Source organism: Chiloscyllium plagiosum, unplaced genomic scaffold (assembly GCF_037043375.1).
Source record: "Chiloscyllium plagiosum isolate Xiang-an unplaced genomic scaffold, Cpla_swu_hap1 HiC_scaffold_30, whole genome shotgun sequence".
NCBI classification, from domain to species: Eukaryota; Metazoa; Chordata; class Chondrichthyes; order Orectolobiformes; family Hemiscylliidae; genus Chiloscyllium; species Chiloscyllium plagiosum.
Genome location: NW_028270168.1, coordinates 47,576,409 through 47,592,813, shown reverse-complemented (window position 1 = coordinate 47,592,813; position 16,405 = coordinate 47,576,409). Strand labels below are relative to the sequence as shown.

At 48.4% G+C, this 16,405-nt stretch overlaps 1 protein-coding gene across 2 annotated transcripts in view; it reads left to right on the top strand.

The window, feature by feature from the left end:
- Positions 1 to 6,765: 6,765 nt before the first annotated feature.
- Positions 6,766 to 16,405, top strand: part of LOC122563748 (mitogen-activated protein kinase kinase kinase 5) — a 172,836-nt gene continuing 163,196 nt past the window's right edge. Inside the window, exon 1 of one of the 2 annotated variants that reach the window (XM_043717935.2) lies at positions 6,766 to 7,188. In XM_043717935.2, the coding sequence (XP_043573870.2) occupies positions 6,825 to 7,188 (364 nt within the window). In that variant the 5' untranslated portion in view covers positions 6,766 to 6,824. The remainder of the gene's footprint in view (positions 7,189 to 16,405) is intronic. The other variant, XM_043717937.2, reaches the window with a different exon arrangement.

Here is a 16,405-nt window from a genome sequence, read left to right as displayed (position 1 = left end):
TGTCCCAGGATATAGAATTTTGAGGCCAGGAACACAATGAAGCAGCCACACTGCTAGGTGTATACTATAGACCTCAAAGAGTAGGAGGGAGATAGAAGAGCAAATATGTAGGCAAATTTCTGAGTGTTAAAAATAATAAAATAATGATGGTCGGGACTTCAACTGCCCAAATAGCGACTGGGATACACACAGGGTGAAAGGCAAAGGGTACAAAATTATCCAACCACATACAAGAGAAGATTTTTAGCCATCACATGATAAGACCACTGAGAGGGGGCAGAATTGTAGCTTTGGTCTCAGGAAGGGAAGCTGGGCAAGAGGATTAAGTAGCAGTGGTTGACCATTGTGGAGATAGTGATCAATATACAGACATTATTGTGGAAAGGGACAAAGGTAGCACAGGACTAGAAGTTCTAAACTGGGGGAAAACGTTTTTTTTTTACATAGATAATCTGGTAAAAGTGGAGGGGATAACAGTTACTTGTAGGAAAGTCAATTGCAAATCAGTAGGAGGCATTCCAAAGTGAGATGCAGTGTTGATGCCCCCCCCTGCCAAACCTAGAGCCCCATGATTATCCAGAGGCTTACAGGGCTTGGTAAAGCCAAACATACAGTCATAGAGATGTACAGCACGGAAACAGACTCTTCGGTCCAACACGTCCATGCCGACCAGATATCCCAACCTAATCTAGTCCCACCTGTCAGCATCTGGCCCACATCTCTCCAAACTCTTCCTATTCATAGACCCACAATGTCAAACATGTAATACTTTAGGAACCACTAGAGAGAGAACAGTTGACAAGAATTCTGGATGTAGGTTTGCTCGCTGAGCTGGAAGGCTCGTTTTTCAGATGTTTCGTCACCATACTAGGTAACATCTTTAGCGAGCCTCCGGATGAAGCACTGCTGATGTTTCCTGCTTTCTATTTATATGTTTGGGTTTCTTTGGTTGGTGATGTCATTTCCTGTTATTTTTCCCAGGGGGTGGTAAGTGGGATCCAAGTCAATGTGTTTGTTGATAGATTTCCAATTGGAATGCCGTGCTTCTAGGAATTCTTGTTCGTGTCTCTGTTTGGCTTGTTCTAGGATGGATGTGTTGTCCCAGTCGAAGTGGTGTCCTTCCTTGTCTGTATGTAAGGATACTAGAGAGAGAGAGAGGGTCATGTCTTTTTGTAGTTAGTTGATGTTCATGCATCCTGGTGGCTAGTTTTCTACCTGTTTGTCAGGGGGTGAGTCTGGGTCAGGATGGATATTTTGGGGGTGGATCTGGATCTGGGTGGGTATTTTGGGGAAGGGGTGAGAGTGGGTAATTTGGGGGTGAGTTAGGATCTGGGTGGGTATTTTAGGGGTGGGTGAGTCAGGGTCTGGGTGGGTATTTTGGGGCAGGGGTGAGGGTGGATATTTTGGGGGTGAGCCAGGGTCACGGTGATTGCATTGGCGGTGAGCCAGAGTCGGTAGGTATTTTGGGGTGAGAGTAGGTTGGGAGGTATTTTGGGGTGAGGCTAGGTTGGGAGGTATTTTGAGAGTGAGTTGGGGTTGGGAGGGGTATTTTGGGGGGTGTCAGGGTCAGAGTGGGTAATTTGGGGGTGAGTCAGTGTCAGGGGGTGTATTTTGGGGGTGAATTGGGGTCAGGGTGTATTTTGGCGGTGAGTCAGGGACAGGGGTGTATTTTGGGGGTGAGTTGGGTCAGGGGTGTATTTTGGGGTGAGTCAGGGTCAGGGGGTGTATTTTGGGGCTGGGTCAGGGTCAGGGGGTGTGTTTTGGGGGTGAGTCAGGGTCAGGGGGTGTATTTTGGGGGTGAGTTGGGGTGAGGGTGGGTATTTTGGAGGTGAGTCAGGGTCAGGGGTTGTATTTTGGGTGTGAGTTGGGGTGAGGGTGGGTATTTTGGGGGTGAGTCAGGATCAGGGAGTGTATTCTGGGGGTGAATTGGGGTGAGGGTGTGTATTTTGGGGGTGAGTCAGGGTCAGGGGGTGTATTTTGGGGCTGAGTTGGGGTGAGGGGTGTGTTTTGGTGGTGAGTCAGGGTCAGGGGTGTATTTTGGGGGTGAGTTGGGGTCAGGGGATGTATTTTGGGGCTGAGTCAGGGTCAGGGGTGTGTTTTGGGGGTGAGTCAGGGTCAGGGGTGTATTTTGGGGGTGAGTTGGGGTCAGGGGTGTGTTTTTGGGGTGAGTCAGGATCAGGGGGTGTATTTTGGGGGTGAGTCAGGGTCAGGGGTGTATTTTGGGGGTGGGTCAGGGTCAGGGGGGTGTATTTTGGGAGTGTTCAGGGTCAGGGGTGTGTTTTGGGGGGTGAGTCAGGGTCAGGGGGTGTATGTTGGGGGGTGAGTCAGGGTCAGGGTGTATTTTGGGGGTGAGTTGGGGTGAGGGGTGTGTTTTGGGGGTGAGTCAGGGTCAGGGGGTGTATTTTGGGGGTGAGTTGGGGTGAGGGTGGGTATTTTGGGGGTGAGTCAGGGTCTGGGGTGTGTTTTGGGGGTGAGTCAGAGTCAGGGGTGTATTTTGGTGGGTGAGTCAGAGTCAGGGGTGTATTTTGGGGGTGAGTCAGGGTCAGGGGGTGTATTTTGGGGCTGAGTCAGGGTCAGGGGGTGTATTTTGGGGGGTGTCAGGGTCAGGGGTGTATTTTGGGGGGTGAGTCAGAGTCGGAGTGTGTTGTGGGGGTGTGTTGGGGTCAGGGGGTGTATTTTGGGGGTGAGTCAGGGTCAGGGGGTTTATTTTGGGGCTGAGTCAGGGTCAGGGGTGTGTTTTGGGGGGTGACTCAGGGTCAGTGGGTGAATTTTGGGGCTGAGTCAGGGTCAGGGGTGTGTTTTGGGGGGTGAGTCAGGGTCAGGGGGTGTATTTTGGGGGGTGAGTCAGGGTCAGGTGTGTATTTTGGGGGTGAGTGAGGGTCAGGGGGTGTATTTTGGGGGTGAGTCGGGGTCAGGGGGTGTATTTTGGGGGTGAGGGTGGGTATTTTGGGGGTGAGTTGGGGTGAGGGTGGGTATTTTGGGGGTGAGTCGGGGTCAGGGGTGTATTTTGGGGGTGAGTCAGGGTCTGGGGTGTGTTTTGGGAGGTGAGTCAGGGTCAGGGGGTGTATTTTGGGGGTGAGTTGGGGTGAGGGTGGGTATTTTGGGGGTGAGTTGGGGTGAGGGTGGGTATTTTGGGGGTGAGTCGGGGTCAGGGGAGTAATTTTGGGGGGTGTCAGGGTCAGGGGTGTATTTTGGGGGGTGAGTCAGGGTCTGGGGTGTGTTTTGGGGGTGGGTCAGGGTCGGGGGTGTATTTTGGGGGTGAGTTGGGGTCAGGGGTGTATTTTGGGGGTGAGTCAGGGTCAGGGGTTTGTTTTGGGGGGTGACTCAGGGTCAGTGGGTGTATTTTGGGGCTGAGTCAGGGTCAGGGGTGTGTTTTGGGGGGTGAGTCAGGGTCAGGGGGTGTATTTTGGGGGGTGAGTCAGGGTCAGGTGTGTATTTTGGGGGTGAGTCAGGGTCAGGGGGTGTATTTTGGGGGTGAGTCGGGGTCAGGGGATGTATTTTGGGGGTGAGGGTGGGTATTTTGGGGGTGAGTTGGGGTGAGGGTGGGTATTTTGGGGGTGAGTCGGGGTCAGGGGTGTATTTTGGGGGTGAGTCAGGGTCTGGGGTGTGTTTTGGGGGGTGAGTCAGGGTCAGGGGGTGTATTTTGGGGGTGAGTTGGGGTGAGGGTGGGTATTTTGGGGGTGAGTTGGGGTGAGGGTGGGTATTTTGGGGGTGAGTCGGGGTCAGGGGGTGTATTTTGGGGGGTGTCAGGGTCAGGGGTGTATTTTGGGGGGTGAGTCAGAGTCGGAGTGTGTTGTGGGGGTGTGTTGGGGTCAGGGGGTGTATTTTGGGGGTGAGTCAGGGTCAGGGGGTTTATTTTGGGGCTGAGTCAGGGTCAGGGGTGTGTTTTGGGGGGTGACTCAGGGTCAGTGGGTGTATTTTGGGGCTGAGTCAGGGTCAGGGGTGTGTTTTGGGGGGTGAGTCAGGGTCAGGGGGTGTATTTTGGGGGGTGAGTCAGGGTCAGGTGTGTATTTTGGGGGTGAGTCAGGGTCAGGGGGTGTATTTTGGGGGTGAGTCGGGGTCAGGGGGTGTATTTTGGGGGTGAGGGTGGGTATTTTGGGGGTGAGTTGGGGTGAGGGTGGGTATTTTGGGGGTGAGTCGGGGTCAGGGGTGTATTTTGGGGGTGAGTCAGGGTCTGGGGTGTGTTTTGGGGGGTGAGTCAGGGTCAGGGGGTGTATTTTGGGGGTGAGTTGGGGTGAGGGTGGGTATTTTGGGGGTGAGTTGGGGTGAGGGTGGGTATTTTGGGGGTGAGTCAGGGTCAGGGGGTGTATTTTGGGGGTGAGTTGGGGTCAGGGGTGTATTTTGGGGGTGAGTCAGGGTCTGGGGTGTGTTTTGGGGGTGAGTCAGGGTCGGGGGTGTATTTTGGGGGTGAGTTGGGGTCAGGGGTGTATTTTGGGGGTGAGTCAGGGTCAGGGGTGTGTTTTGGGGGTGAGTCAGGGTCGGGGGTGTATTTTGGGGGTGAGTTGGGGTGAGGGGTGAGTTTTGGGGGTGTGTCAGGGTCAGGGGGTGTATTTTGGGGGTGAGTCAGGGTCAGGGGTGTGTTTTGGGGGTGGGTCAGGGTCAGGGGGTGTATTTTGGGGGTGAGTTGGGGGTGAGGGTGGGTATTTTGGGGTGAGGGTGGGTATTTTGGGGGTGAGTTGGGGTCAGGGGTGTGATTTGGGGGTGAGTCAGGGTCAGGGGGTGTATTTTGGGGGTGAGTTGGGGTGAGGGGTGTGTTTTGGGGGTGAGTCGGGGCCAGGGGGTGTATTTTGGGGGTGAGTTGGGGTGAGGCGTGTGTTTTGGGGGTGAGTCAGGGTCAGGGGTGTGATTTGGGGGTGAGTTGGGGTCAGGGGATGTATTTTGGGGCTGAGTCAGGGTCAGGGGTGTGTTTTGGGGGTGAGTCAGGGTCAGGGGTGTATTTTGGGGGTGAGTTGGGGTCAGGGGTGTGATTTGGGGGTGAGTCAGGGTCAGGGGGTGTATTTTGGGGGTGAGTTGGGGTGAGGGGTGTGTTTTGGGGGTGAGTCGGGGTCAGGGGTGTATTTTGGGGGCGAGTTGGGGTGAGGGTGGGTATTTTGGGGTGTGTCAGTGTCTGGGGTGTGATTTGGGGGTGAGTCAGGGTCAGGGGGTGTATTTTGGGGGTGGGTCAGGGTCAGGGGGTGTATTTTGGGGGTGAGTTGGGGTCAGGGGTGTACTTTGGGGGTGAGTCAGTGTCTGGGGTGTGTTTTGGGGGTGAGTCAGGGTCGGGGGTGTATTTTGGGGGTGAGTTGGGGTCAGGGGTGTATTTTGGGGCTGAGTCAGGGTCTGGGGTGTGTTTTGGGGGTGAGTCAGGGTCGGGGGTGTATTTTGGGGGTGCGTTGGGGTGAGGGTTGAGTTTTGGGGGTGTGTCAGGGTCAGGGGGTGTATTTTGGGGGTGAGTCAGGGTCAGGGGTGTGTTTTGGGGGTGAGTCAGGGTCAGGGGGTGTATTTTGGGGGTGAGTTGGGGGTGAGGGTGGGTATTTTGGGGTGAGGGTGGGTATTTTGGGGGTGAGTCGGGGTCAGGGGTGTGATTTGGGGGTGAGTCAGGGTCAGGGGGTGTATTTTGGGGGTGAGTTGGGGTGAGGGGTGTGTTTTGGGGGTGAGTCGGGGTCAGGGGGTGTATTTTGGGGGTGAGTTGGGGTGAGGCGTGTGTTTTGGGGGTGAGTCAGGGTCAGGGGTGTGATTTGGGGGTGAGTCAGGGTCAGGGGGTGTATTTTGGGGGTGAGTTGGGGTGAGGGGTGTGTTTTGGGGGTGAGTCGGGGTGAGGGTGGGTATTTTGGGGGTGAGTCAGGGTCAGGGGTGTGATTTGGGGGTGAGTCAGGGTCAGGGGGTGTATTTTGGGGGTGAGTTGGGGTGAGGGGTGTGTTTTGGGGGTGAGTCGGGGTCAGGGGTGTATTTTGGGGGCGAGTTGGGGTGAGGGTGGGTATTTTGGGGTGTGTCAGTGTCTGGGGTGTGATTTGGGGGTGAGTCAGGGTCAGGGGGTGTATTTTGGGGGTGGGTCAGGGTCAGGGGTGTGATTTGGGGGTGAGTCAGGGTCAGGGGGTGTATTTTGGGGGTGAGTTCGGGGTGAGGGTGGGTATTTTGGGGGTGGGTCAGGGGTGTATTTTGGGGGTGAGTTGGGGTGAGGGTGGGTATTTTGGGGTGAGCCAGGGTCAGGGGTGTATTTTGGGGGGTGAGTCAGGGTCAGGGGTGTATTTTGGGGGTGAGTTGGGGTGAGGGTGGGTATTTTGGGGGTGAGTTGGGGTGAGGGGTGTGATTTGGGGGTGAGTCAGGGTCAGGGGGTGTATTTTGGGGGTGAGTTGGGGTGAGGGGTGTATTTTGGGGGTGAGTTGGGGTGAGGGTGTATTTTGGGGGTGAGTCGGGGTCAGGGGTGTATTTTGGGGGTGCGTTGGGGTGAGGGTGGGTATTTTGGGGGTGAGTCAGGGTCAGGGGTGTGATTTGGGGGTGAGTCAGGGTCAGGGGGTGTATTTTGGGGGTGAGTTGGGGTGAGGGTGGGTATTTTGGGGGTGAGTCAGGGTCAGGGGGTGTATTTTGGGGGTGAGTTGGGGTGAGGGTGGGTATTTTGGGTGTGTCAGTGTCTGGGGTGTGTTTGCTGAAGGATGGGGCTGTGCCTTTCCGGGGTGAGGGTTGCCTGTGGGCTGTCCCGGGGGTGGGGAGTGACTCAGGGAGGGGGGTAGTTGCCTTTCCCTGTCCCAGGAGGCGGGAGGCGGGCGGTCTCAGTGCCGCTCCCGGGACGGTGCAGAGACACAGAGACACGGGCTCAGGGTTGTTGCGGAGCCCCGGGGGCGACTATGAGCGGCTCCGAGCGGCAGGCGTGCGGACAGGGAGGCTCCAGCCGCCGGGGTAGCAGCACCAGCAGCGGGGCAGCTGCGGACGGTCCCGGGGATGAAGCCCGCTCTGTGTCCGCCGGCAGCTACTGGCAGGACCCCCTGGCGATCGACATGAGCCGCAGTGCAGTGCCTGCTCCCCGGGTCCGCAGGGCACTCCGAGCTGTCTATGTGATCAATGAGACAGTGAGCCCGCAGTGCCAGGACAACCTGTCCCTCAGGTGTCTGCAGGAAGCTTGTGAAGATGCCCACGCTGTAGTGGAGACCGTATCCTTTGGCAGGCTGGTGCTGGGCGAGACTGGCACCTTGGACTGTTTCTACAATGCAGGTGAGTGCCTCCCACCCCTCACTCCACACAGAGAAGAGAGACTCTCCCACAACAGTGTTCGCAAAGTTTTGTTTTGTTTGATATCATTTACTCTGAGGGTGGGGGGGAAACTGGATCCCAAAGTGAAACTCTCATTTTTCAAATAAAACAGTCAGTGTTATGGTATATGGAAGGCAGCAAAGGCTCCAGGACAGGGAGGTTAACAAAGTTGACAAACTGGGGCCCCAAGTTTTGAAAAACTGAGCCCAAGAAGTAGGTTTGCAGACACAGGCTCAAGGAGAAGGGAGGTGAAGAGGTTTAGGATGGCTGCACCAGGGCTTAGAATCTCCAATGTGGTTTAACGTTTGCAGGAATGCAAGTTTCTTGCAGACTTCCTGGGCCTGAGAGATTATGGAGATAGGGAAGGATGTGTAAACAAGGAGAATTTCTTTAAAAGTCAGGTGTAGCTCATGTGTCACCACCTTCATGGTGGGCTGAGGGGCCTGTTTCTGTGCTTGGCAGGTACAGGATCAGTGTAGGTCAGGAAGCTCAGCAGAGACAGTGTTAAGTGTCGGAGATGAGCGGTAGAGTTTTGAACGATCTCAAGCTAGATAGAGATTAACGAGGGAGGTCTGTTGGAAATGTTTTGGAATGGACACATTGAGAGATAACAAAGACACAGATGGTGGTTTCAGTCGTAGATATGCTGAGACAAAGGTAGAGTTGACCAATGTTACAGAAGTGAAAATAGACTTAGTGATGATGTGGATAAGTGATTGGAAACTGATCTTGGGTTTCAACATGGTACCAACGTTGCAAATTACCTTAGCATTAGATCTTTGTCAGTTACAGAAATGGGATTAGTATTTGGGGAACGTTAGTAACTGGGGATGGAGTTTGACTCCAGTTCCTGCCACAATCAGTCTTCCTGATAGTTTTAATTTGGGAAAATTTCTTCTCATCCAGTAATGAATGTTAGGCATTGAGCCTGATAATTGGAACATTATGGAAAAATTGAGCAATCTTTGGAAGGCCCAACATAATTTACAGTCACTTAGCAATAACTGGCTAGAATCCAGAGAGGACCAAATATATCACTGTCCATTAGAGAGACAGATGATAATTTACAGCATGTGGGTCACTACCCGGCAAATGTTAGGAGAGTTGAGTGAGGTTTCAACTTTGGAACTTCCAAAGTGGTTTGTAGTCAATGATGTACTTTAATACATGGACATCACTGTATGTATTTCATCAGTTCAGGTTTGGGGATAAATATTCACAAGTGAGAACTCTTGTGTCCTTCTTCAAAGTATTGCAGTGGGAACTTGCAGGTCAGAGGTCAGACAGAAGCTGTGTTTAACATCCCAATTGAAGGAAAGTGCTGCACTCCCATAGCACCACATTGAAATGTCACACTTGGATAAATGTTCAAATTCCTGGAGTGAGACTTTGAAATAACTTTCCAGTTTTGCTTCTTTATTTATTCATGCCGCCTTCAGTCCATCATCCCCATCTCCTGCTCAGACAGAAAAAGCAAGTATGTTGCAGCATTTTCTGTGCACAGCAAAAGCATTCCATTTGCTTTGGCGATATTCAGAGTACCATATAAACCTTAGTTTAGAATGATAGAAACGTAAAATCTTGCAATTTGGACCTTTGCCCCTTTAATATTACAGTTTGAATACCTTCCAAAGGTTGTTCATGAGTGTACTCATTGCTGAAACAGCTGAAATAGGGATGTGCCTTACCAGTTGGAGGCTGCAGTTCAGAAGCACCAAGTGTTTTAAAATTATCTTCTTGTTGTAGCAGAAGATGTTTGCTTTTGTTTTGTCGTCCAATTGTCATTTTAGATGTTGTGATTACCCCCCACCGTGTTTTGTGTTTGTGAGGAGTTTGTCAACCTGTCTCCAAACTTACTGGCTTTTTTTTGACAAATTGTTGATTTTTATATGTTAATCACTGCAAGAAATGCACTGAAGTGTGGTATTCGCATTACATGTGGTGGAAAGGAACTCGACCTATCGCTGTTGTTTCTCTAATATTACAAAAGGCATAGCTCCTGACACGCAATTGTTTTAATGAGGTCCATCTGTACCATGAATTATGCTGATTGTCAGGGAAGCTGTTTGCCTTTAAGGTCACAGGTTCTTATTGTTTTTCAGTAAACACTGGGAGGAATTAGTTTAAATGCTGTTTCGTGACTAGGTCACAATCAACATTTTTTAAAGCATGTTTACTGAAACTTTACAGACATGTTTATTACTGATTCCTGAAACCCTTTAAACGTGTGCTACTAATGCAATGGTACCACCTCTGAATGCATTGGGAGCAGGGCATCAGGCATAGAATGCTGGAATTATTACAGTTGCCTCCAGTAGTTATGCATACAAAACTTTAGACAGATCAAGTACGTCAAGTGTATTCTTTGCATGCTTGAGGCCGAATCCCTTATATAGTGTACAGTGTTTACACCTCTTCCACAGTCTAATGTTTCTGCAGTGTTCACATTGAGTCATAGAGATGTGCAGCATGGAAACAGGCCCCTTGGTCCAACTCATCGATGCTGACCAAATATCCTAAATTAACTTGGAGGAAGTGAGGACTGCAGATGCCTGATGCTTATGCTTGAAACGTTGATTCTCCTGCTCCTTGGATGCTGCCTGACCGGCTGTGCTTTTTCACAGACATTCTAAATTAATCTAGTTCCATTTGCCAACATTTGGCCCATATCCCTCTAAACCCTTCCTATTCATATACCCACTCAGATGCCTTTTAAATGTACTAGCCTCCACCACTTCCTCTGAAGCTTACACACATCACCCTCTGTGAAAAAGTTGCCCCAAGATCCCTTTTAATCTTTCCCCTTTCACCTTAAATCTATGCCCTTTAGTTTTGGACTCCCCTGCCCTGGACAAAAGACCTTGACTATTCACCCTATCCATGCCCCTCATGATAGTATAAAATTCTTTAAGGTCACCCCTCAGCCTCCGACACTCCAGGAAAATAGCCCCAGCCTATTCAGCCTCTCCCTATAGGTCAAACCCTCCAATCTCGACAACATCCTTGTAAATCTTTTCTGAACCCTTTCAAGTTTCACAACGTCCTTCCTATAGAAAAGTGATCAGAATTAAACGCAGTATTCCAATTAGATTAGATTAGATTACATTACAGTATGGAAACAGGCCCTTCGGCCCAACAAGTCCACACCGACCCGCCGAAGCGCAACCCACCCATACCCCTACATTTACCCCTTACCTAACACTACGGACAATTTAGTATGGCCAATTCACCTGACCTGCACATCTTTGGACTGTGGGAGGAAACCAGAGCACCCGGAGGAAACCCACGCAGACACGGGGAGAACGTGCAAACTCCACACAGTCAGTCACCTGAGTCGGGAATTGAACCCGGGTCTCTGGCGCTGCGAGGCAGCAGTGCTAACCACTGTGCCACCGTGCCGCCCACTGAATTGTGGGCTAACCAATGTCCTGTACAGCTGCAGCATGACTTCCCAACTCCTATACTCAATGCACTGACCAGTGATGGGAAGCATGTTAAATGCATCTTGTGGAAAAGAGTCAAAAACATTATATGAATAAATCTCCACATGTAGCATGGTGGAGTTTTACTGTCCATTGAGGTTGAGATTTTTTAAGGCATGTCAAAAAATGTATAGAAGTTCAGAAACATTAATTTATTTGGCATATATCCTTGTTTATGAGATATCTAAGCAAAAGCTGTAAATTATCAAAAAATTTCATTCAACGTATTTTGAATCATTGTTATTTACTAAGCGATGTCCCCAAAACTTGAACAATGTTACTGTTGCTGTTTATTCAGCTGCTGTTTTGATTTCTCAGAAACAAATATGATAATTCTCTTCTAGTTCTAGTTCCTTGGGATGTAAATGTCAACCCTTCAAAATATAAGGTTTCGCTCCTCATGCAAAATTCCACTGTTGCACAACAATTGTCTGGTGCCTAAATATAATAAACAACATGTAATGCCCCAGAGAAAGTTGTTTCAGATAAGAAGCCAAACTGCATGCCTTGCATTGTATTAATGATTTACACATGAAAACAAATTAAATCCCTACTTGAGCCATTGGAATAATGATTTGCCTAACTCGCTTCTCCAGAAGGGAAACCCTTTAATCTCGAACTCTCCTTTGGCTTATTCTCAGTGACCTTTCTTTATGATGGCTCAGGTTAGGAATTTTTCCTTGAAATTGTTAGCCTTTTTGTATTGTACAAATAAAGAATTATTTGCTTCCTCTTACAAGCTGAAAGGTTTAGATAAACAAGCTTTTTTTAAAAACGTATTTTTCTAATCATCTGTTCAGAGATGTTATGACACACCTCTGCAGCAGGTCGGATTTGAACCCGGCCTCCTAGCTCAAAGGTAGGGACATTGGCACTGCGCCAGAAGAATCCCGGTAAACTTATATTTAAGCAAAGTTAAAAATCACACAACACCAGGTTATAGTCCAACAGGTTTAATTGGAAGCATGTGCTTTCGGTGCGACGCTCCTTCATCAGGTGATTGTGTCAGGTGACAATCACCTGATGAAGGAGCGTCGCTCCGAAAGCTAGTGTGCTTCCAATTAAACCTGTTGGACTATAACCTGGTGTTGTGTGATTTTTAACTTTGTACACCCCAGTCCAACACCGGCATCTCCGAATCATATTTTTAAGCAAGCAGTTTGCAACCAGAATTTAATATTGGCCGTGACACTTTGAAAAGTCAATGTATTGAAATCATTTCACATCCAGAGGTTAAATCATTAGCAGGAATTGTGTGTCAGGTTTATTTGTTGTTTTGGCTGGCTGTCTATTGATGTATTAATGAACTGATTTGGGGGAGTCAATGCTAATGCGATGATGCGTTCATGTCCAGAGTTGAAGTTAATTTATTTAATTTAGTGTGCCGTTATTGATAGACTAGTCCTTTGATCTGTTCATTTGTTGCTATTTCCACTGCTCCATTTGATTTGATGTGTTTACCGGTTGACAAAATAATGACTGTAATTAAACGCTGCCATTTGATTACAGCATGCTATATCTTGTGGTCCCAGACGTTTGAAATGAGCACACTTTCAGACATATGTATTATAGTTACTCGAACACGTTAATATCCTTTGACTGAAGGCTATGGAATGGTATGCTACCGTTTTGGTAAACTATAGTGTCCCAGTGAATGAATTCCGAATGCACATACAATATTCTGCCCCCGCCCCACTTCCGTACCCGCGGGGGATATGTTCCAAGATCTATCATGGAAGACCAAAACCGTGGATAGGAGTCAACCCATTCATTTAAATGGTAAATCTACCTCCCCAACAACCCCCAGTCCCTGGTTCCAGAAGGTTCCCTATAATATGTTCGGGCTGTGGTAAACCGCGGCTAACTGAAACCATGGAAACCGATTCCGGGATACAGAGGTCACCCTGTATATACATACACATGATGATATATTTCTTAAATCACATTGGAATAATGTAGCTGAATACTGTATTCTTTAAAATTGATTTGTGTGGTGATTGTTGCTCCAATGATTAATTCCAGAATCATGGAATCGATTTACAAGAATGATTCCTGGGATGGGAAACTTCAGGTATGAGGTAGATGGAAGACGCTGGGACTTAGAAGAAGCGGAGAGAAGATTTGATAGGGGTTTTCAAAATCTGGAGCAGGCCCGATTGAATTGACAGGGAAAACTGCTCCTGTTCATAAAGGAAAAAGCACAAGAGGGTGCAGATTTAAAGTGATGTGCCATCAATGCAGACTGATATGAGAAAAAGACCTTCTTCCCACAGCAAGTATTTAGGTTCTGGAATGCCCAACCTGGAAATGTGGTGGGGGCAGGTTCAATTGAGGCATTCAAGAGATGCATTGGATGATTATTTGGATAGAAATGATGGTAAGGGATATGGGGAAAGGGGAGGAGATTGAGACTAGGGAATGGAACTGGTTTAGGCAGAATAGACTGAATGGTTTCCTCTATACCATAACAATTTTGTGAATCTGTGAATTCCCTGGTATCAACTGAGCTGAGCGGCAATATTGATCAGTCATTAGCTGTTGATACAGAATGAAGCAGAGTTTCGCTTTCTAGCACTCGTATGGGCCTTGCAAAAGGCATTTATTTAATTGCAGGTTCTGGTTGAGGTGGAAGTAGTCGTTCAGTCAGGCGGGAGCATGCCCCTTGGTTTACCCAGTTTCCTTTACTTGACTGTCCAAATGGAGTCTGTGTAAGCAAAGCTTGGGGACAAACCTACCACCATTTCTAGGATGGCATTGGCTGGTGCTGGTATTAACCCAGCCATGTGTGAGAAGCTCATTGTCCAGGGAGCACATCAAACAAATCTCTATGGGCTTGTTTGTAGGCTGCTCATTCAGAGACAACGCATTTATTTACAAATGCCTCCATGGCTGTATCCCTCATTATACCTTTATAATTCCCTCCAAGCCTACAGTCCTCCATGAGTGAGAGTATGAGTGCTCCTTCAGTCTTAGGGTCCAGAGCCTCCCTGACTTTATTTCGCATGCCATTTACTCTCTTTGCAAACCACTTTAAACCTGAACCCCCTATTTCTCAGTCTTTTCACATCTAGAAACAGTTTCTCCCCATCTACTCAGTTCAAGCCACTCAGAATTTTGAAAACTATCAAATCTCCAGACTTCTTCTTTCCAAGGAAAACATCTCAACTTCCCCAACAATTGATGCTTCATATCTCAACATCACTTTCTTGTAAACCCCTTCTGCATTCTGTCCAATGTGTTCATATTCTTTCTAACATGTGGCCCCAGAACTGCACACAATCTAATGAGCACCTTACATAGGTTCAGCACAAAGCTCTTGTACTCTATGCCTCTCTAACTGAAATCAAAATTATTCTATTATTTCTTTACAGTTCTCTTGATGAGAGGTATAGTTAGTAAGTTTGCCGATGACAACAAAATTGGAGGTGTAGTGGACAACGAAGAGTACAACTGGATCTTGATCAGGTGGGCCAATGGGCAGAGGAGTGGCAGATGCAGTTAAATTTAGATAAATGTAAGGTGCTGCATTTTAGGCAAATTAGGGCAGGACTTATACATTTAATCGTAATGTTCTGCGGAATGTTGCTGAACAAAGTGACCTTGGAGTACGGGTTCATAGTTCCTTGAAAGTGGAGTTGCAGGTAGACAGATATAGTGAAGAACGCATTTGGTCAGTGCATTGAGAATAGGAGTTGGGAGGTTGTGGCTGTACAGAACATTGGTCAGGCCACTTTTGGAATACTCCGTTCAGTTCTGGTGTCCCTGCTAGAGGAAGGATGTTGTGAAACGTGAAAGGGTTCAGAAAAGATTTACAAGGATGTTGCCAGGGTTGGAGGGTTTGAGAAGTGGAATAGCTGGGGAATAACAAGGTCTTTTCCTCAGGTTAGGAGTCCAAAACTGGAGGGCGTAGGTTTCAGATGAGCGGGGAAAGATTTAAAAGGGACCTAAGGGGCAACCTTTTCATGCAAAGGGTGGTACGTGTATGGAATGAGCTGCCGGAGGAAGTGGTGGAGGCTGGTACAATTACAACATTTAAAAGGCATCAGGATGGGTACATGAATAGGTATTGTTGAGAGGGAAATGGGTTAGATGCTGGTAAATGGAACTGGATTAATTTAGGATACCTGGTTGGCATGGATGAGTTGGACCGAATGGTCTGTTTCCATGCTGTACACCTCTGTGACCGTATGACCTGTCCTGGTGCTTTCAATGATGCCCAGCTCTCCCTGCTCCTGCGCAACCTTTGGAACAGTACCCTTTGTTTTATTCTGTTTCTCCAGGTTTGTTTTGGTACCAAAATGTATCACCTCACATTTCTTTGCGTTGAACTTCATCTGTTACGTCTCTGCCCATTCCACCAACTTGTCTGTGTTTTTCAGTAGTTCAGCATTGTCCTAATCACACATTATAGCTCTCCCAACTTTTGTGTCAGCCACATAATTTGAGGTTGTCCTGACACACCAAGTTCTAATCAGTTACACAGACCGGGTGATGTGAATCTTCTCCCGTCTATTTCAGAGTCGTGGCTGAGTGAGAATCTGAAATAGACGGCACGGTGTGGGCGGCATGGTGGCACAGTGGTTAGCACTGCTGCCTCACAGCGCCAGAGACCCGGGTTCAATTCCCGCCTCAGGCGACTGACTGTGTGGAGTTTGCACATTCTCACCGTGTCTGCGTGGGTTTCCTCCGGGTGCTCCGGTTTCCTCCCACAGTCCAAAGATGTGCAGGTCAGGTGAATTGGCCATGCTAAATTGCCCGCAGTGTTAGGTAAGGGGTAAACGTAGGGGTATGGGTGGTTTGCGCTTCGGCGGGGCGGTGTGGACTTGTTGGGCCGAAGGGCCTGTTTCCATACTGTAAAGTAATCTAATCTAATCTAATCTAATCATAAATGCTTTCTTCATTCAGAATCACGGGAATCTTTCCTTGACATTAAATACTTCCTTTCTTTTAGTACGTAAGCCAAGTTAAACCACACAGTTTGTAATCGATGGTTTTAATTTCAGGTTAACCCTTCCCTTGCCTGATTTTCTAAAGAAAGAAGGTGGCTTATTTGAATAACATTCTTTATGAACTCACCATATCCCAAAGCCCTCCATAACTAATTACATGAATTTGACGTGAGGCCTCTGTTTATTGTAAGTACTGTGGAGGCAAGAGTTCGCTCAGCAAGTTCCCACTGATTGTATTAGTGAGAGGTTATTTACACTTTTGAGGTTAAGGATTCAAAGCTGAAGGGCCGAAGATGATTAGGTACCTTGAGTACTTATAGGGAAAGACTGCTAGGACACTGGTTACTTCGAAAGAATATGCATGTAAAGCTGGATTCTGCAAATAAAGTCAGTGTTAAATTAAAAGATAGGTTTCCTATTTTACCATCGAGCTTCTGAAGGGATTAACTGATGATTGATAAATATTAGATAGCCGTGAAGCTGCATGTTGTTCTTCAAAACAGTGAAGATCTGTTTGCACCCACCCGTCCCCCCATCCCGCCAGTGTACATTGAGGTCAGCTATCCCGTCAGCAAGGCAATGTGTTTAGATATCTGGAATGGGACATGAATCCACAACCTCCAGAGGTCGGTGCGCTATCCTCTTAAACCTTGCCCCAGAATATCGTTGGACATGTTGTAAAATTCACTTTGTAAGATATGCAAATCTTGCATGTGCACCTGTTGTATCACTGCCTGTACTGAGCCA